We start from the raw sequence: 18,821 nt of genomic DNA on the forward strand, positions 1-18,821 counted from the left end.
CCCGAGGGGAGGGGAGGGTTGTGGGGAGACCACTGTGGACAGGGTCCAGTCAAGGGCTAAAAGGCAAATCTCAACACTTCATCTTCGGCAGGAGAGTGTAGGTGTGAGTGAACCACAGCTGAAGTAATTTGCAAAAACAGGAAGGATTTTCTTAAAGCGTGCCCTGGTCCACGGAGCCCGCGGCAAGCAGGCAAGCAGCCCTGAGCCGGTCCCAGGCTCGGCCTTCCAGGCCTCCAGCAGGGCACTGCCCAGGCGGAGTTGAGAAGGAGGAACCAGAGTGTGTCGGGGCCACAGGCGGAGGTGGGGCTGTGACGTGTGGGAGGGCGGGGCGGGCGGCAGGTGAGTTGCTAGGTCTCCCTGGCTCCAATCACTCTGGAGACTGAGCCATGGGGGGAAAACAGGACGGGGAGGAGGCCTATGGTGAGTCTGAGGGCAAGGCTGGGGCAGAGGCCCAGGACCCTCGGAGGGAGGGGAGCGATGGCTGGGGCTGGCCCCGGGGAGAGGGGCTGAGGGGAGTCCTGCCTGGGTCCCTGAAGGGAGGGCTTGGAAAGAGCTGATGGAAAGAAGTAGAGTCAGGGTCCTGGGACGAGGATTGGGTTCAGGGGCTGGGGGCCTTCGCCAGGGAGCCTTTGGAGAGTGAAGCTGGGGAGCTGGGGCTGGAATCTGGGTCCCTCAGGGCAGGGCCCTGGGAAGCAAAGCCTCAATGGAAGAAGGCAGGGTCAGGGTCCTGAGCAGGAGGATGGGGCTCAGGGGCCAGGAGGGGCTATGTGCTGCAGAGCCCATGAGGGGTGAGGCTGGGGTCTGGGCCCCTGTCAGGAGGAACAGCTGGGATCCCTGTGAGGAAGGGGAGTTTCAGTCCTGAACCCTGGGTCTCTGAGGGAAAACAGTGCTAGAAGTCGGCTTCCCAGGGTCTCTGTGAGCAGTGACAGCAGGAGTGGGGTGTGTTTGGGGGTCCTGTGAGGCATTAGGGCTGTGGGCCTCTGTGGAGAGGGGGCCGGGTCCTGCCTCTGGGGTCTCTGTTAGGAGGGGAAGACTTCTCAGGGTACCATGAGAGATAGGCGCAGGGGCTTCACAAGGGCTTCCTGGGAAGGGTAAGGCGAGGGGAGAGGGAGCAGGGAGCCTATCTGCAGAATCTCCGTGAGGACCCAGGGCCAGGAGCCTGTCCCAGAGACCGCTAGGATTAGGGGTAGGGTGTTCTGAGACGAGAGGGAACTGGGACACGAGCCTCTGAGCTCCCTGTGAAGCAGCAAGGGCCACGGGCCTGCCTGCAGGGGTCCCTTGGGGCTTGGAGGTCTGAGCTTCTGGTCTGAACGGGAGGGAAGCCCAAGGGAGGGGCCTCCCAGAGGCAAAGCTTGGGTTCCTAAGCAGGCTAGGGGAAGGAGCAGTAAGGCCTCCCCAGTAGACTTCCTGGAACAGCTTTGGGTCAATCATTGATCTCATGTGTGAGAGCCATGGAGGGACAGAGTCCAGAACACCTAAGGAGAAGGAATCTCACGCCTTCCCACACTCTTGCCCAACCCTCTGCCCTCCCTGACCTGTGCCAACCCAGGACCCTACCTAGCTGCCTGGCCCCACCTCCACCCTGTGTGTACTCAAGGAGGACCAGGAACAGGACATGGCCACAATCTAAACCGACCACAGTCCCAACCACCAGGCTCAGGTGCCACCCTGACTGCTCACCCAGAGAATGGCAGTGGCCTGGGGTCCGTTTGGGTAGGGGGCCTTACAGGGGCCCCTCCCTGCCCGGGTCCTGCAGGAGTTAATGCCTTTGGCTCCAGTCTCTTTTCCTGTGGCCTTGGGCCAGAGGGTGGAGGTAGGGCCTGGGGCAGCTGTGGGGAGGGGCTGTGACCTCCCTGAGGTGCTCTAGATTTGTGCCCACCCTGGCCTGGGCACAGGGAGGGGAGAGGGCTAAGGACTGGCGCGGGAGAGCCACTGAGGTGGCCTGACTCAGAGTCCCACACCCCAGCCAGGGGGAGACACAGGGGAAATGGGCCAAGATGGGGGCAGGAGGTGAAGGCTGTTTCCCTGGCTGACACCCTTGAGGTGTGAGCTGGAAACAACCTGTTAAGACCCCCTTTTGCCCTCCCTCCAAAGCCAACTTGGTAGAGTTCACGGTGAGCAGTGAAGCTGCGGCCCAGGCCTTAATCCTACCTCTCCTGCTCTCCAACTTCTCCCACCAGCTCTGCCCCTGCCCATCTCCCCCCCCCGAACTCCCGAGGGCCAGGAAGGAGGATCCTGGGCCAGGGTAGGAGCACACTGCAGGGAAGGATGTGGGAGGGACAGGACATGGGGAGAGACATGCACTCAGGCTTCACTCTCCCTACCCCGTGCCCTCAGGGAAACCAGCCAAATATGACCCCACCTTCCGAGGTCCCATCAGGAACAGGTGAGTTCTGGGCACTGGCCCAACTAGGGGGTGGGGGTCTTGGTTTTGCATTGTATTTGCTGAAATATTGGTAATAAGTATATAAAAAAGAAAACTCCTGCCCCAGGAGAATGGTGCCCTTGGGTGGACTCTTGTGTCTGGGGCAGGCACAAGGGGCCTTCTGGGGTGCGGGTGATGTTCTGTTGCTTGACCTGGGAGCTAGCTACACGGGTGTGTGCGCTTTGGGAAAATTCATCCAGTGAGGCAGTTAGGAGTTGTTTACTTTTCTGTGTCATACTTCAGAAGTTTACTCACCCAGAAAATGGTTATTTTGGGGTTTTTTTGTCGTCCCCCCCCCCCACACACACACCTTCCTGAGGACAAATGGAAACAAGCGCTTCTTATTTATTCCCTGGTGCATTATGAGAAAAAGGTTTTCTTAGAAAAATAAAATAAGGGCGCCTGGATGGCTCAGTGGTTAAGCGTCTGCCTTGGGCTCAGGTCGTGATCCCAGGGTCCTGGGATGGAGCCCCGCCTCGGGCTCCCTGCTCAGCAGGGAGTCTGCTTCTCCCTCTGCCTCTGCCTCTCCCCCTGCTTGTGCTCTGTCTCTCTCGCAAATGAATAAATAAAATCTTAAAAAAAAAAAAGAAAAAGAAAATAAAACCTACCGACACGCCTTCTCCAGCATCTCCCAACTCCCCAGCCCATGACTCCTCCAAACCACGCAGCCCGCCTCCCCCGGCACAGCCTCCCCCACTTCTCTCCCAGGAGCTGCACGGACATCATCTGCTGTGTCCTCTTCCTCGTCTTCATTCTGGGTTACATCGTGGTGGGGGTCGTGGGTGAGTTTCCAGCGGGCACGGTGCTGGGGCGGTGGTGGGACGCGGGGGCGGGGCCGGGGGAGAGCAAGGACCATCCCCGAGGCTGCTCCCCACCCCCCAAGTCCCACCCTCCGGTGATTCAACTCTCCATCTGCTTCCAGCTTGGGTGTATGGAGACCCCCGGCAAGTCCTCTACCCCAGGAACTCGACCGGCGCCTACTGCGGGGTGGGGGCTAACAAGTGAGTACAAAGGCAAGAGATGGGCAGGTGGGGGCGCCTGGGTGGCTCAGTGGTTAAGCGTCTGCCTTGGGCTCAGGTCATGATCTCAGGGTCCTGGGATCAAGCCCGCATCGGGCTTCCTGCTCAGCGGGGAGCCTGCTTCTCCCTCTGCCTGCCGCTCCCCCTGCTTGCGCACTCGCTCTCTGACAAACAAGTAAATAAAATCTTTAAAAAAAAAAAAAAAGAGAGAGAGAGAGGGGCAGGCTCCCAAGCACGGTCCCAACACTCAGGCTCCAGATCCTTCCTCTGTTGCCCCTCACCCCCCCGGGCCACAGCCTCCCTGAGTCTCCCCAGGCGAGGCCGCATTGAGCAGCCTCCATTTCTGAGCAGCAGGCTTCTGATGCCCTCCAAAAATGGAAGGCAGAGCCATGGTTAAGTACTTGGGTTTTTAAAGTTCAGACTTTAGCGTTTGACTCCCCAACGGGGCTAAGTAAGTTCTGGTCGTATGGCCTTGGGCAAGGTCGTCAACCTCTCTGAGCTTTTGATTTCTTAATCTGAAAGTCAGGGGGGAGTCCCTGAAACCATGCTATCAGTTCCGCCAGCAGGAAACTTCCAGTAAATAATAAAACCTTCCCAATGACACGGCATTTCCTACGTTCCAGGCAGACCAGACGGTGTACTTTGCACACACACACTCATTTAAACCCTATGAAGCAGGTCCTATTACCTTACACCTGATGGGATTGAGGCAGTGAGCAGCTAAGTGACTTGCTCAAGGTCGTAAAACTCTTAGCCATTTGGTAGCAGCTTTGATGCTCAATTACTCTGGGAAGTCTTCCGGGTGCCTCCTGTATCTTCCCAGCTGAACTGAGCTTCCTAAGGCCAGGAGCTGAGTGGTGTGCATCAGGGTATGGGTCCCACACACACTTCCGCTGGGCCTACTGTATTCTTGAGCCAGGGCCCCGGCGGTCCTCCCCTTTCCCCACACCTGACCGGGCCCTGATGCCCACACTTCCTTTCCTCCCACAGAGATAAACCGTATCTTCTCTACTTCAACATCTTCAGCTGCGTTCTGGCCACCAACGTCATCACGGTCGCTGAGAACGGCCTACAGTGTCCCACAACCCAGGTCAGAGCCTGGGACCCGCCTCTGCCCTGGTCGCCCCCAGGATCCAGGTACCAGCCCCTCAGCACTCTCTCTGCCCCCAGGTGTGTGTGTCCTCCTGCCCCAATGTCACATGGACGGTGGGAGCCGACCAGCTCTTGCAGAAGGTTGGGGAGGTCTTCTACACGGCCGACAGGAACTTTTGCCTGCCAGGGGTGCCCTGGGATATGGTAAGAACTGCCTCCAGTGTCATCCCTGTGGCCAAGGAGGAGTCACCTGGGTGGGAGGAGGGGGAGTTGGGTAGGTGACTATGGTGGTGGTGGGGTGGTGTGGGGGGGCTCCCTCCTTCATCCTGCTCTGTCTGTATGTCCTCCCCCGACCCCCAGCCAGTGACCCAAAGCCTGCAGCAGGAGCTCTGCCCCGGATTCCTCCTCCCTTCCACTCCAGGTGAGAAGCTGCATTCCTTTCTCGGGCAGCATCTAGTCCTGTATTCTTACTGCTCAAATGAGGAAACCAGGCCCAGAGAGAGTAAAGTCATGCAGCTTGTCTGGCCGAACTGGAATTAGCACTGGGTCTTCATTTTGCCCTCTGCAGCTTGACCCTACCATCTTGTGCACCTGCTGGGCCCCAGGCACCCAGGCGAGTCACAGGGCAGATGAAACTGCTCCGGGTTCGAGCTGCATTTTAGGTGCAGAGATCAGAGATGTTGGCAAAGACACTACATGAGCATCCCACAGAAACACAGCTGGGCCAATGTACCCACACACGTTAATGTCTGTGCTCTGGGAGCAGACTGGATGTCCAGCCAGACTCACAAGCAAATGTGGCTGGGTGCTGGGCTCGCAATTGACTTTTTAATTTTTTCTATATGTTCTTCTTTCCAATAGTCAATGGTATTTTTAATAGGAAAAAATTTTAATTATAGCATGAGAAAACATAGCCAATTCTCAAATAAGTACAATAAAAAGACCTCAAATGAATGCTCCAAACTCAGATCCAGATTCCAGCACTTTCCAGCTGTGTGGTCTTGGGCCAAGTACTCAACCTCTCTGAGCTTTGTTTCCTCATCTTTAGAATGTAAATGCCAAAGCCAGCTTTCTTGGCAAAGCCGTTGGAAGTGTGGAGATAAAGGATTCTGTAGGCACATAACAGGTGCCGCAGGAGTTGGGGAAGGGGTGAGAAGGCTTCCTGGAGGAGGTGACATGGAGATGGAGCTGAACAGGGAGTAATGGATGGGATTTCTGGAGGGAGAACACTCAGAGAGAGGCTCAGGGAGAGCAGAGGTAGAGGTGAGGGGAAAGTGGGCTGAGCTCCGATGGTGGGGCCTTGAAGCCTGGCCAGGGAGCGTGGGCACTCCAGGGCAGAGCTGCTGGAAGTGTCTGAGCAGCAGAATGCTCTAGAGCCCGGGAATGAGGAGGCATGGTCTCCCTGACACTCGGGCAGAGGGGGGTGGAAGGGTGGAGTATAAGGGTGGGTGGAGGGTGGAGTGTAAGAGTCAGGCCAGAGGAAATGCGGGTCTCCACCTGGCAGAGACAGTGCCGGGCGGGGGCGGGGGGGGGGGGGGGGGGGGTGGTCCTGAGAGACTGGGAAGGAAGCTGACCAGGGCCCCGCGGGCGGGAACTCCCTCTTTGCTGTGGAGTCAAGAGCAGCTCTCTGGATGGGGAGGGGGGCAAAGCCCATCTCTCCTGCCTTCCCTAAGGCCACTGGGGTGCTGGGTGGAGGCCAGAGGCTTTCAAGGCAAAGCTCTGGGCCTGCCCACCCAGGAGCCCCGGTTCTCTCCCCCCAGCTCTGGGGCGTTGTCTTCCACGGGTGAACAGCAGCACTCCACCTGAGCTCCCAGGGATCCCCAGCAACACCACCATCTCCCAGGGGATCAGGTGGGCATCCTCCTGCCCCCACACCTCTGTCCCGTACCCCTTCCTCCCCAAAAGCCCCATCTGACTCTGCACCCCGCCCCCGGAAGCGGTGTTCTTGACAGCCTCAGTGCCCGTGACATCACTGTGAAGATCTTCGAAGATGTAGCCCAGTCCTGGCATTGGATTCTTGTGTGAGTCCCTGGTCCCCCTACTCTCTCCCTCCCTGCTGCCCTCCCCCTCCTCTGGCCCCTAGCCCAATGTCTGAAGCAGAAACTTTGGACAGAGGAGGAGGAGCCTGGAGCTCAGAACTGACCCCACATCCAACAAGATTTGTACGAGAAAGGGGGTCTAACCTGGGGACATCGGGAGTGTGAGGCATTCAGGAGCCTCGGAAAGGGAGAAGATTTAGGGGCCCAGGGATGACTCTCAACTACCTCACCCTGCCTACAGCGCCCTAGGTGTGGCTCTGGTCCTGAGCCTGCTGTTTATCCTGCTTCTGCGCCTGGTGGCCGGGCCGCTGGTGCTGGTGCTGATCCTCGGGGTGCTGGGCGTGCTGGCATACGGCATCTACTACTGCTGGGAGGAGTACCGAGTGCTGCGGGACAAGAGTGCCCGCATCAACGAGGTGGGCATCACCACCAACCTCGGCGCCTACCGCAACGTTCAGGAGACCTGGCTGGCCGCCTGTGAGTGCCCTGCCCGCTGCCGGACCACCAGCCGCCCAGGGACTGGCCCGGGCCTTGCCGAGCCCCGGCCCTGACGCAGGCCCCTCTGCTCCCTGTCCGCCCCCAGTGATCGTGCTGGCTGTGCTTGAAGGCATCCTGCTGCTGCTGCTCATCTTCCTGCGGCAGCGGATCCGCATCGCCATCGCCCTCCTGAAGGAGGCCAGCAAGTCAGGACCTGTCTGGGAGGGAGATGGGGCAGAGGACAGGGGTGCAGGCATGGCATGGCAGTGCTGGGAAGGTGGCGGGGAGCCCCAGAGGAGAAGGACAGAGTTACGCAGTGGTTAACCCTGCAGTGTGACTCAGTTTGTCTGACACTCGGTTTACCCACCTGTGAAATGGGGACAATAATAGTTCTTTTTTTTTTTTTTAAGATTTTACCTATTTATTTGAGAGAGAGTGAGGGAGAGAGAGCATAAGCAGGGGGAGTGGCAGGCAGAGGGAGAGGGAGAAGCAGGCTCCCCGCCGAGCAGGGAGCCCGATGCGGGACTCGATCCCAGGACCCTGGGATCATGACCTGAGCTGAAGGCAGATGCTCAACCAACTGAGCCACCCAGGCGCCCGGGGGTGGGGGCCAATAATAGTTCCTACTTCGTAGGGTCGTCATGAGGATTAAATGAGTTAGTGTCTTGTCAGGCCCTCAGAGCAGGAAGCGCACTCTCCGTGAGGAGCGGTCAGAAAGGTGGTTGCTGTGGTGGTGGCTGGCGGGCGCGATGGCAGGAGCCCAGGCTTGTTCCCACACCAGCCCTACCTGCCGAGCCCATCAGGAGACCGGACTTTGAGGACTCTGCTCCCTTATCTTCCCTGAAGCTGCCCCGGGTGGCTTCTCTGTGACTCTAATTTCCTCTAAGGGTCCCTCGAGCCTGGTTTATTCAGTTCCGTTCATTCAGTGAGCACCTACTGTGTGCCCAGCCTAGGGGACAGAGCAGACCCTGGCAAGGATAGTGGTGGGACCTTGTCAGGGTCAGCCCCAGGACAGGATGATGGGTGGGCGCTGGGGCCCGGGGCCGTACTGATGGACTACTCTTACCTCCCTACAGGGCTGTGGGGCAGATGATGTCTACCCTGTTCTACCCTCTGGTCACCTTTGTCCTTCTGCTCATCTGCATTGTCTATTGGGCCATGACTGCCCTGTATCCTTTGCCCACATGGCCAAGGCCCTCCTGAGGCGGGGTTGGTGGCGGGGAGGAGGGCGGTGGTGGCAGGGAAGGGGCAGTATTTACCTGTACAATGCATTAGTGCAATGGGAAGAAGATGCCCCTTCCTTTGGGCAGACACAGGCCTGCCCCTGGACAGAGTTGAAAGACTGAGCCCAGGCTGATTTCCAACCCTTTCTGCAGTGAACAACCTGCGCAAGTGCCCGGGAAGGTGTCCCTGAGGAGGGGACCCGTGGAGACCGCCATGTGACTACGCCTTCTTCCTTGACTCCCCTCTGGGTACCTGGCCACATCCGGGCAACCCCAATATGTCCTCTGGGCGCCCAACGCCAGCTTGCCCAACTGTGAGAAAGTGCAAATGAATACATCGTGCAACCCCATGGTGAGGGGATTTGGGGTGGACATGGTGGTGGGCACCAGCAGGGCTGAGGTGACCTTAGGGGCCAGCTGGTCCAAATCCCACATTGTGCAGCAGAGACTGAGGACCAGAGAGAAAAAGGAGTTCCCTCACGGTCGCATGACAGGCCCCCAGCAGAGCCAGAAAGGGGGCCAGCAGTGGACTCCAGATCCAGTATGCCTCCCCCTCCGCCACCCCTTACTCAGAGAAGGAAACTGAGGCTGGAGGCGGCGTGCGGCTCTGGGAAAGCGGGGTCGGCACTTCCCACCCTCCCCTGGACTGGCCTCTGCCAGGAGGACTGTTAGCCACTTCAGCCTCCAGTCTCAGTCCATTCGTCTGTAAAATGGAGTCAATCATAATACCTGTCCCTCAGGGTGGCTGAGAAGATTGAATGACATCAGGCACATAAAGTGCTTTGTACAATGTCTGGCACCTGATAAGAGCTGATAACTGTAGATGGGTTTTGTTTCATTTTTTGAAGCCTTTTTCCTGGGAACACAGTGCCTTAGGCAAAAGGCAGGTGGGGCTGGGGGGTGGGGGAAGAGAAGCCGCTTCCCCACACTCTCCCCTGTGGGGTTCCCAGAAAGTGCACGGGACTGCAGGGGATTTGCTGTCCTCAGAACTTTCATGGGGCCACCTCTTGGAAGCTGGGATCGGGGGCTTTGCTCCCAGGCATTAGTCCACTCTACAACAGGAAAGGGAGGGAGGTTGGTTTACATTTAGGGAAGACCCACCCTGTGCCAGGCACTAGGTATGCAAAGCTCCAAATGACCTGGTTCTCGCTTCCAGCTTGTTCAGGATCTAGCAGTGGAGACTGCTAGAAACCCACAATTACAAAGTGGAAAGTAGTTTATTTTCCTATTAAAAAATTTCGAAGACACACAGCAATTTCAGCAATTCTTAGATTTTTGTCACATTTGCTGGAAAGGGTTGTTGGGTTTTTTTGTTTTTTGTTTTACTTCTGTGTTTTTTACTTTTTATTGTGGAAATTTTCAAACCCACACAAACTCTCACCTTCCCACTGTGCTTGCTTCATCCATCTCCACTCTCCCACCCCCACAATCCTTTTTCCTGGAGTTTTTTAAGGTAAATTCTGGACATAAGTGCCAGTTCACCCATAAACACATCAGGATGGATCTCGACAGATAAGCATTTTTTACTTTTTTTTTTTTTTTAAATAATCTCTACCCCCAACGTGAGGCTCAGACTCACAGCTCCGAGATCAAGAGTCGCACACTCTACAGATTGAGCCAGCCAGGCGCCCTGACAGATAAGGACTTTTAAAAGCATAACCAAAGGGGCGCCTGGGTGGCTCAGTCAGTTAAGCGTCTGACTCTTGATTTTGGCTCAGATCATGATCTCAGGGTGGTGGCCTCAGGGTCACGGGATTGAGGCCTGGGGCAGGCCCCCTGCTCAGTGGGGAGTCTGCTTCAGATTCTCTCCCTCTCCCTCTGCCCCTCTCCCCGCGCTCTCTCTCTCTCTCTCTCTCTAGAAAGAAATCTTAAAAAGAAAAAAACACACAACCAAAAAAATAAAAAATAAATTTTAAAATAAATAGAAAGCATAACCACTATACCATTATCACACCCAACAAGATTAACGATAATTCCGTAATACCATCCAATACCCAGGCTGTTCATTTTTGCTGGCAAGCATTTTGGTTGAAGTTGCAGAGGCTGTCTTTTTTTTTTTTTTTTTAAGATTTTATTTATTTGACAGAGAGAGCACAAGCAGAGGGAGAGAGAGGGAGAAGCAGGCTCCCTGCTAAGCAAGGAGCCCAATGTGGGACTCAGCCCCAGGACCCTGGGATCATGACCCAGGCCGAAGGCAGCCGCTTAACCGACTGAGCCACCCAGGCGCCCTGCAGAGGCTGTCTTAGAGCGTCAGGGAGAGAGCTAGGTGCAGGTTACACTGCCTTCACACCATTAAGGCTTGGCCCACGCAGCCTGGGAGCTCTTGTGCCCATATGGAGACTGAAGGAAAGCTAACTACTCTCACACACTAGGCAATCTGAACCCAACTAGAACCTGGAGAAGGATCTCCTGGAAGGAAATGGCTTCCCCAACTCAGGGAGGCTGCTACTTCCCTCCCTCTCCTCTGGGAGTGGCAGGAGTTGGCTGTGAATGACCGTACTGTCACCCCCAGGCCCAGCCCATGAACTACTCATGCCCAGGGCTGAAGTGCGTCTTCCAGAGCTACTCATCCACAGGCCTGGTTCAGCGTTCTCTCTTCAACTTGCAAATCTACGGGGTCCTGGGTCTGTTCTGGACCATCAACTGGGTACTGGCCCTGGGCCAGTGTGTCCTGGCTGGGGCCTTTGCCTCCTTCTACTGGGCCTTCTACAAGCCCCAGGACATCCCCACCTTCCCCCTGAGCTCTGCCTTCATCCGAACACTCCGGTAAGCCCAGGGCAGGGGGCTGGGAATTGTGAGCCTGGGAGTCTCTGGGGCCCTGGAGCTGCCTCTGACTGCCTGGCCCCTCTGCAGTTACCACACTGGGTCGCTGGCCTTTGGAGCCCTCATCCTGACCCTTGTGCAGATAGCCCGAGTCATTCTGGAGTACATTGACAGCAAACTGAGAGGTGAGCAGCTGGCCCCTTGGGGAGGGGCTGTCAGGGGACAGTTACCAAACATGAGCTCCCCCTTTCTCCCAGGAGCCCAGAACCCTGTGGCCCGCTGCATCATGTGCTGCTTTAAGTGCTGCCTCTGGTGTCTGGAGAAGTTTATCAAGTTCCTAAACCGCAATGCCTACATCATGGTGAGCCCCGCTGCACGAGCAGCCCCTTGTTCTGGGGTCCCTTGGCTCAGGCCCCTGCCCTGATCCAGGTAAGCTCCACACAGGTGACTCTGACCTTTCAACCCCACTCAGATCGCCATCTACGGGAAGAATTTCTGTGTCTCCGCCAAAAATGCCTTCATGCTGCTCATGCGGAACATTGTCAGGTCAGGCTCGCCCCCACCCCCAGGATCTCCTACCCGAGGCCGGCTTCGTGGGCATGCAGTGCTCAGCAGGGCCTCGAGCTTGGTTGAATGTTCTGCTGCCTTCATCTTGAAGTGTGAACGATTTTCATTTTGCATCTGTCCCAGCAACTTACATAGCCAATCCAGTTCCTAGCCCTGCCGGACTCCCTCATGCCCGACCCACCCCAACTTCCCATACAGGGTGGTCGTTCTGGACAAAGTCACAGACTTGCTGCTGCTCTTCGGGAAGCTGCTGGTGGTTGGAGATGTCGGTAAGGGCCAGCGCTGGGCGTTACGCGGACGGAGGGCAGGGGCAGAGGGCAGCCGAGGTGACCTCAGAGGAGTGATGACGCTGACCTCCAGACCCTCTCCCCCAGGGGTGCTGTCCTTCTTTTTCTTCACCGGTCGCATCCAGGGGCTGGGTAGAGACTTTGAGAACCCCTCCCTCAACTATTACTGGCTGCCCATCATGGTGAGTGACTCCCCAGCTCTGCCTCACTGTCCAACCCCCCAAGGGAATCTAACATGCCCTGGATATTCCAGATCTCCATCCTGGGGGCCTACGTCATTGCCAGCGGCTTCTTCAGCGTTTTTGGCATGTGCGTGGACACACTCTTCCTCTGTTTCTGTGAGTGACAGCCCCTCCCACTCCCCCCAAATTTCAAGGTACCAGATTATTTAGGGTGTTTTGGAGACTTGGGACTTCTAGAAACAGCAACTTTGTGAGTTAAAGGAGCCAAAGTCAGAGGAAGCCTCTTCTGCCATCCTCAAGCCAGGGCCTTGCGGAAGAAAAGAGGAAGTGAGCTGCCAGGCTGGCAGGGTCTCCCAAGAAAGAGCATTCCAGGGCGGAGGCCTCTGGTGTCTCTCCGTAGAAAATCGAAGGTAGAATGGCCACAAGAGACTTCCCAGCAGGTGGCTGTAGTGAGTGGGGATTATCTCACCCTCCTATGACCATTGAACAACCTCATTTTTTCCCGGATAAATATAGTAAGTACTGTAAAAGTATTCTCTTTTCCTTAGGATTTTCTTAACATTTTCTCTTCCTTAACTATTTTATTGTAAGAATACAGTATACAGTACATATAACACACAAAATAGGTGTTAACTGACTGTTACCAGTAAGGCTTTGGGTCAACAGTAGGCTATAAAATTTGGGGGGAAAACAGTAATAGGCGGATTGTTGATTGGGTGGGGGGGGGTCAGCGCCCCTAATCCCTGTGTCGTTCAAGAGTCAGCTCTACATCCATTCAGGGTTTAGTATGCACTGCAGTCTGCAATACGCGGCTGACATGCATTTCTGTTCTTAAGCTCTAGCACGCTGTGAAATACAATATTACTGACCCCATTTTACCAAGAGGAAACCGAGATTACATATCGGTTACCAAAACTGCCCAAAAGAACAGCCCGTGTCGGTGCAGCCTTGAAACCAGGCAGCTAGTCTCGTCTTCCCCTATCTTCCGGGGGAGTGGGGTAGCTCGGGAGGGTCCACTCTAACGGTCTCTGTTGCGGCTCAGTGGAAGACCTGGAGAGGAACGACGGCTCCCTGGACCGGCCCTACTACATGCCCAAATCCCTCCTGAAGATCCTAGGCAAGAAGAACGAGGCATACCCAGGGGACAAGAAGAAAAAGAAGTGAGAGACGCGGCCCTGATCCAGGGCTGCACCCCTCCTGTACGGCCTCCCAGCCTCACCCCGCCTTCCAGATCTCGATTTTGTAGTTTAAAAAAAATTATTAAAGGTTGATACTTTGTTTTCTCAAAAAGTCCGGGACTTTTATTTCCTCCATGACGACTTGCAGCTTTTTTCCGCCTCCTGGCTCTTTAAAATAGGCCCCGCCCCTCTAACGCGCCCTAGGTGCCATGGCCAATCAAAAGGTTCCTGCGGAGTGATGCCCGCCCTTCTTCATCCCAGCCAATAACCTTCTAGTCGGGGTCACAAGCTCCGAGGCTTCAAAAAGGAGCCAATTGGAAGGTCCGGCTCCGGTCATGTGAGGAGTCTGAGTGTGTGAGGGCCAATTAGAGTCGCGGAAGTGCGGCAGGTGGCTGGACTCCGGGCGGTTTGGGGGAGTTGTGGACGCGGGGCGGGGATGAGTAGTAGCTGGCGTTTAAAGGGCCGGGTCAGCTGGGCCACTGCAGCCCGCGTCTAATCCTGGGGGCCTGGGTCCCGGCTGCCCAGGAAGAGATGATGGCGAACCGACCCGGCACAGTGCTCCTGGGCAGGCCCGGGGGACCGCGGATGCCCGGGTTCTGGGGAGGATGTAGAGTTCAGGTATTTGCCGCGATCTTACTGCCGCTGTTGTCTCTGGCAGAATTTGGGGCTGCGATAAGGAACGACTTCAGTCTGGTGAGTCTCCCCTTGTATTACCCATCCCCGACCCACGCGGGTCGTCTATGCCCAGCGCCCCCCGGGACGCGGGCTGCTGAGACCCCCTCCTCCGAGGGACTCTCCCGCCGCTCTCAGACCCCGTTCCCTCCATCCGCTCCCCGCCTCTCTCCCTTCCCGGGCCCTTGTCCTCCTGCCCTCCGAGTCTCCTCTTCATTCGAGTTCGTTCCCTTTGGAGGTCCCCCACCCCCGCGCTGCCCGAAGGCGCCTTCTCCTCTTATAGCCCTTCCCCGGTTCCGAGCCCCCCCCCCCCCGCTTTGCTCCAGACTCTCCTCCGGTTCCCCTTCCTCATTCTGCCCCCCACCCACACTCTGACCCCCAACATCCCGGCCTTCCCAGGAAAACTCGACCCGGAGCCACTATTCATCAGTCCTAAAACCCGAAATAGTTTGTCCGTTGACCCTTCCTTCCTCCTCCCTTCGCAGGTTCAGCCGCTGGTGACCATGGAGCAGCTGCTGTGGGTGAGCGGGAGGCAGATCGGTTCTGTGCACACCTTCCGAATCCCGCTCATCACAACCACTCCTCAGGGCACTCTGCTTGCCTTCGCCGAGGCCAGAAAAATGTCCACATCGGATGAGGGGGCCAAGTTCATTGCTCTTCGGAGATCCACTGACCAGGGTATAAAGATGCCTGGGTGTAAAGGTCTGGTGTTGGGTTGCATGGGTGGGGAGCCTGACCTGCCCAAGGGCCCTGAGGATAGGATAGGACCACTGGGAGAGCTGGAGGCCTGGGTCCCTGAGGGGTAGAGGGAATTGAGGAGAGAAGCTGTCCAGAGCAAGGATCTAGAAATTGTGATCACCTAGGAGTTGAGCGTTCAAACATTTATTGAGCACCTGCTATATCCCAGGCCCTGTTCTAGATTCTGTGAATACGCTTGTGAACAAAGCAGATCAAAAATCTCCACCTTTGGGGCGCCTGGGTGGCTCAGTTGGTTAAGCGACTGCCTTCGGCTCAGGTCATGATCCTGGAGTCCCGGGATCGAGTCCCGCATCGGGCTCCCTGCTCAGCAGGGAGTCTGCTTTTCCCTCTGACCCTCTTCCCTCCCGTGTTCTCTATCTCTCATTCTCAAATAAATAAATAAATAAAATCTTTAAAAAAAAAATCTCTGCCCTTGTGGGGCTTATATTGTCTGTGGGGAGACAGACAATAAACATAATAAATAAGTAAGTTTATTTTTTGTTGGAAAGTGATAAATATAATGGAGAGAAATAAAGCCATGCTGGAGATTGGGTGCAATTTTATTTTTTTAGTTTTTTTAAAGATTTTATTTATTTCTTTGAGAATCGCTTCTTGGCCTTTTGGCTAAGATCAAGTGTATTTATTTATTTGAGGGAGCTCTCGAGTGAGAGAGCACAAAGCAGAGGGAGTGGCAGAGGTATACCAGTCAGATGTCACTAGCCTGTGCGGAGGCCTCCCGGAGAGAAGTATCTGAGGAATGGGAAGGAGCTTGGGGGACATGACGGAGTGAACAAGGGTAGAAGAGATTAGGTCAGAGAGATGAGGTGGGGCAGGTCTTGTAGGGCCCTGGGGCCATGCTGAGGCCCTGGGTCTCTACCAAGAGGTGGAAATTAACAGGGAGTGGTAGAAAGGGCACCTTCAGAGTACTCACCCTGGATTACTTCTCTTTTCTCTCCAGGCAGCACATGGTCTCCGACAGCTTTCATCGTAGATGATGGGGACACCCCAGATGGGCTGAACCTGGGGGCAGTGGTGAGCGATATGGAGACAGGAGTGGTGTTCCTTTTCTATTCCCTCTGCGCTCACAAGGCAGGCTGCCAGGTGGCCTCCACCATGTTGGTGTGGAGCAAAGATGACGGGGTTTCCTGGAGCCCTCCCCGGAATCTCTCGTTGGATATTGGCACCGAGATGTTTGCCCCTGGACCGGGCTCTGGCATCCAGGTCTCTGTCCTGAGATGGGTGGAGGGGGCTGCCTTTTGAGGAGTCTGGGAGATGCCCCCAGTTGGGCTTCTTCCCCAGGGAGAAGGTCTCGTGAAGTCAGGTTTCTGCTTAGATGGCATTCCTTGGAAGAAAAGGACATCCTGGGAGGAACTCCCTCCCAAGGGAAGATGGAACTTTGCCATCGCCTTCCCATCTGGGGGTTGTCAACAGGGCCTTATTAGTCTACATGGTACCTGTGCAGAATGGAAAAAGGCACCCCTTCCTTTGAGCAGACACAAGCCTGTGCCGTGGTGTGCAGCTTGGTGAGTGAGCACACCAGGCCTGGCTCTAAGCTCCCACGCACCCCTGTGGCTAGGCCCTCTGGTCCTGTACACAACCTGTCCTCCAGTGTATGCCCCGGATGTCCTGAAGAAGCTCATTCTGCAAAAAAGCTCCTTGATTCAGGCAGTGGTGTTTATGAGATCCTCCTGGGACCCTCAGGAGCCAGGACAGAACTGGAGGGGACCAGAAGTGTTCTCACACTTGGGAGGTAATGGGTTCCCCTTCTCTGCCTGGGAGCCCCTTCAGTGACTGCAGCTTCCTTTCCTGCAGAAGCAGCGGGAGCCGCGGAAGGGCCGCCTCATCGTGTGTGGCCATGGGACGCTGGAGCGGGACGGGGTCTTCTGCCTCCTCAGTGATGATCACGGTGCCTCGTGGCGCTATGGCAGTGGGGTCAGCGGCATCCCCTACGGCCAGCCCAAGCGGGAGAACGACTTCAACCCTGATGAGTGCCAGGTCAGGAGGCCCTGGCGCTTCCCCACCTGCCCCGCCTGCCCTGCCTCACAGACCCAGGATCTGGCCACCCAGCTCTGTGCCACCGCCTCCCCGCCCCCTGCCTGCTTCCTCAGGGACAGGGTCCCTGGGTCTTGCTGAAGCCCTGTTCTCCCCTGCTAGCCCTATGAGCTCCCAGATGGCTCAGTCGCCATCAACGCCCGGAACCAGAACAACTACCACTGCCACTGCCGGATAGTCCTCCGCAGCTACGACGCCTGTGACACAATACGGCCCCGGGATGTCACCTTTGACCCTGAGCTTGTGGACCCTGTGGTAGCTGCAGGAGCCATAGCCACCAGCTCTGGCATCGTCTTCTTCTCCAATCCAGCCCATCCCGAGTTCCGTGAGTGTCTGTCGGGGGGGCGGGGGGAGCCAGCGAGGGGAGCCTCCCTTATCTAGAGAAGGTGTGCCCAGAGCCCCTCCCCTGACCCTCCCGCCCTCCCCAGGTGTGAACCTGACCCTGCGCTGGAGCTTCAGCAATGGTACCTCGTGGCGGAAGGAGACGGTCCAGCTGTGGCCAGGCCCCAGCGGCTACTCCTCACTGGCAGCCCTGGAGGGCAGCATGGGCGGGAAGGACGAGGCCCCCCAGCTCTATGTCCTGTATGAGAAAGGCCGGAACCAGTACACAGAGAGCATCTCCCTGGCCAAAGTCAGTGTCTACGGGACACTCTGAGCTGTACACCTGCCACAGGAGTAGAAGGCCTTGGACTTAGCCTTCGGGGCCATGGGTCCATAGAGATCTGCTAGAGTTGCCTAAAAGACAGTTCTACCTTCCTTTAGACTCTAGCCTTTTGCAAAACCAAGTTCTCTTTGACAGGGAAATCACTCTGTTAGGACTGCAAGCCTGGCTTCTTCCACACAGGAAGTCCTGCCCTCACTTGAGAGCACTTTCTTTCCATATCATTGCTGGGTTTGGCCCCCTGCCCCTTCTGCCTTCCTGGGGCAATGATTGGTCCTTTTCTAGGCAGAGCTAGGCAGGCCTGTAGAATTGAATAAATGCAAACTCAGGGAATTGGGGAAAGCTGAGCTTCCTCTTTGGGGTAAGATGCTGGCTATGGTGTGGGCTGGTGAAAGTTCTGGAAGGGCAGTATTTGGATTCAGGGTAAAGAACTAGGTGCACCACCCACCTTGACTATTTATAAATTGAAATATTTGTAACTTAACGTTTTCAATGAAGGAGAATGAGCATTTGTCAAGTCTGTGTGGTTCTATCAATGCACATCTTCCTGTCCATTCCTCCTGTATGCTTTTAAGAGGCTGGGAATGAGCTTTGGGGGGGAAGCTGGTGTGCTTACTGCCTGCGGAAATCGGACTTCAGCAAATTAAATCCTCCTTTCCCTTTCTCATTTTTCTTTCTCACAGGAAATCAGATCCATCTTCATAGGTATAATGAGGAGTAGCAGGGGGAGCCCCGTGAGATATTAAAACTTCTGCCCTGTTTCATATTGCTAAGATGGAGTCCTCTGGGAGGCAGGGGGCAGGTGTGTCAAATGCAGATGGGAAGCCTCTCACCTAGGCCAACCTGGCAGAGAAATAAGCACGGTGACAAATTACGTGAGAAAATAGCACCACCCTCAAGCAGATGCTGTGAAGAGAATGGGCAGCCTACAGATGAGTGGGAGAGCCATATGTAGCTTTCCTCCATATGGAGGAAGAAAGAAAATATGATGCCTAGATGAGGTGATGAGAGTGTTAAAGACTGAGGAGTAAGGGTCACATTCACTTACAGTTAGAGGTTCATTTTACTTTCAACTTGCTTCTCTAATTATCCTAACATGTAAGAAATGTTAGGATAATTCATTCTGTCAGATAGGAAAAGTGGAATGATCCCACTGTCTGTGAGGATATGGTTCAATTTTGTATTTGATCCAGAATTTGTGACCAATAAGATAATACTTCAATTTTTTCACTTACACACATTTTTAAAAACACAAAGGTAGAGAAAATAGCCTAATGAACCTCCATGTACACCCTATGTGTCCAACATTTGCTTCCTCCAATTCTTTTCTCTTTTCCTTTCCTTGGTTGAACTACTTTGAAGCAAATCCCAGACTTTGTGACATTCACCCCTACGTTCTTAAGTATGCATCTCATTCTTTAAAAATGGAACATTTTATTATATAAC

The 18,821-nt window shown here is 55.5% G+C and overlaps 2 protein-coding genes across 7 annotated transcripts; both read left to right on the plus strand.

Annotated features, from left to right (window-relative positions):
* The first annotated feature begins 343 nt into the window (after nt 1-343).
* Nucleotides 344-13,364, plus strand: SLC44A4 (solute carrier family 44 member 4). Of its 4 annotated transcripts, none has more exons than XM_025862597.2 (21): nt 344-420; nt 2,338-2,386; nt 3,134-3,207; nt 3,348-3,426; nt 4,435-4,534; nt 4,615-4,740; nt 4,897-4,957; nt 6,297-6,387; nt 6,474-6,557; nt 6,817-7,052; nt 7,159-7,258; nt 8,129-8,221; nt 8,525-8,627; nt 10,788-11,041; nt 11,129-11,223; nt 11,296-11,399; nt 11,511-11,584; nt 11,804-11,874; nt 11,980-12,074; nt 12,146-12,230; nt 13,117-13,364. In XM_025862597.2, the coding sequence occupies exons 1-21, from the start codon at nt 387-389 to the stop codon at nt 13,236-13,238; spliced, it is 2,130 nt and encodes a 709-aa protein (XP_025718382.1). In that variant the 5' UTR covers nt 344-386; the 3' UTR covers nt 13,239-13,364. The 4 variants fall into 4 exon arrangements, with proteins under 4 accessions (XP_025718382.1, XP_073740942.1, XP_073740940.1 ...); XM_073884839.1 differs by having other exon boundaries at nt 351-420; nt 3,051-3,207; XM_073884840.1 differs by having other exon boundaries at nt 380-420; nt 3,069-3,207.
* Nucleotides 13,365-13,655: 291 nt separating this feature from the next.
* On the plus strand, nt 13,656-17,892 carry NEU1 (neuraminidase 1). Of its 3 annotated transcripts, none has more exons than XM_025862473.2 (6): nt 13,656-13,945; nt 14,410-14,602; nt 15,621-15,883; nt 16,478-16,657; nt 16,817-17,039; nt 17,143-17,892. In XM_025862473.2, the coding sequence occupies exons 1-6, from the start codon at nt 13,784-13,786 to the stop codon at nt 17,367-17,369; spliced, it is 1,248 nt and encodes a 415-aa protein (XP_025718258.1). In that variant the 5' UTR covers nt 13,656-13,783; the 3' UTR covers nt 17,370-17,892. The 3 variants fall into 3 exon arrangements, with proteins under 3 accessions (XP_025718258.1, XP_025718259.1, XP_025718257.1); XM_025862474.2 differs by having other exon boundaries at nt 13,657-13,945; nt 15,621-15,694; nt 16,475-16,657; XM_025862472.2 differs by having other exon boundaries at nt 13,658-13,945; nt 16,475-16,657.
* The last annotated feature ends 929 nt before the right edge of the window (nt 17,893-18,821 follow it).

This window comes from Callorhinus ursinus, unplaced genomic scaffold (genome assembly GCF_003265705.2).
Source record: "Callorhinus ursinus isolate GAN/ISIS: 27379988/994484 unplaced genomic scaffold, GSC_fseal_2.0 scaffold59, whole genome shotgun sequence".
Taxonomy (NCBI): Eukaryota; Metazoa; Chordata; class Mammalia; order Carnivora; family Otariidae; genus Callorhinus; species Callorhinus ursinus.

Excerpts from the sequence above, each read along its gene's own strand:
- SLC44A4 (XM_025862597.2), top strand. The coding sequence starts at position 387 with ATGGGGGGAAAACAGGACGGGGAGGAGGCCTATG. Across the intron at positions 3,427-4,434 it reads TGCGGGGTGGGGGCTAACAA|AGATAAACCGTATCTTCTCT; the intron begins GTGAGTACAAAG and ends TTCCTCCCACAG. Across the intron at positions 4,958-6,296 it reads CCTCCTCCCTTCCACTCCAG|CTCTGGGGCGTTGTCTTCCA; the intron begins GTGAGAAGCTGC and ends CTCTCCCCCCAG.
- NEU1 (XM_025862472.2), top strand. The coding sequence starts at position 13,784 with ATGATGGCGAACCGACCCGGCACAGTGCTCCTGGGCAGGCCCGGGGGA. Across the intron at positions 14,603-15,620 it reads TCGGAGATCCACTGACCAGG|GCAGCACATGGTCTCCGACA; the intron begins GTATAAAGATGC and ends TTTTCTCTCCAG. Across the intron at positions 16,658-16,816 it reads TCAACCCTGATGAGTGCCAG|CCCTATGAGCTCCCAGATGG; the intron begins GTCAGGAGGCCC and ends CTCCCCTGCTAG.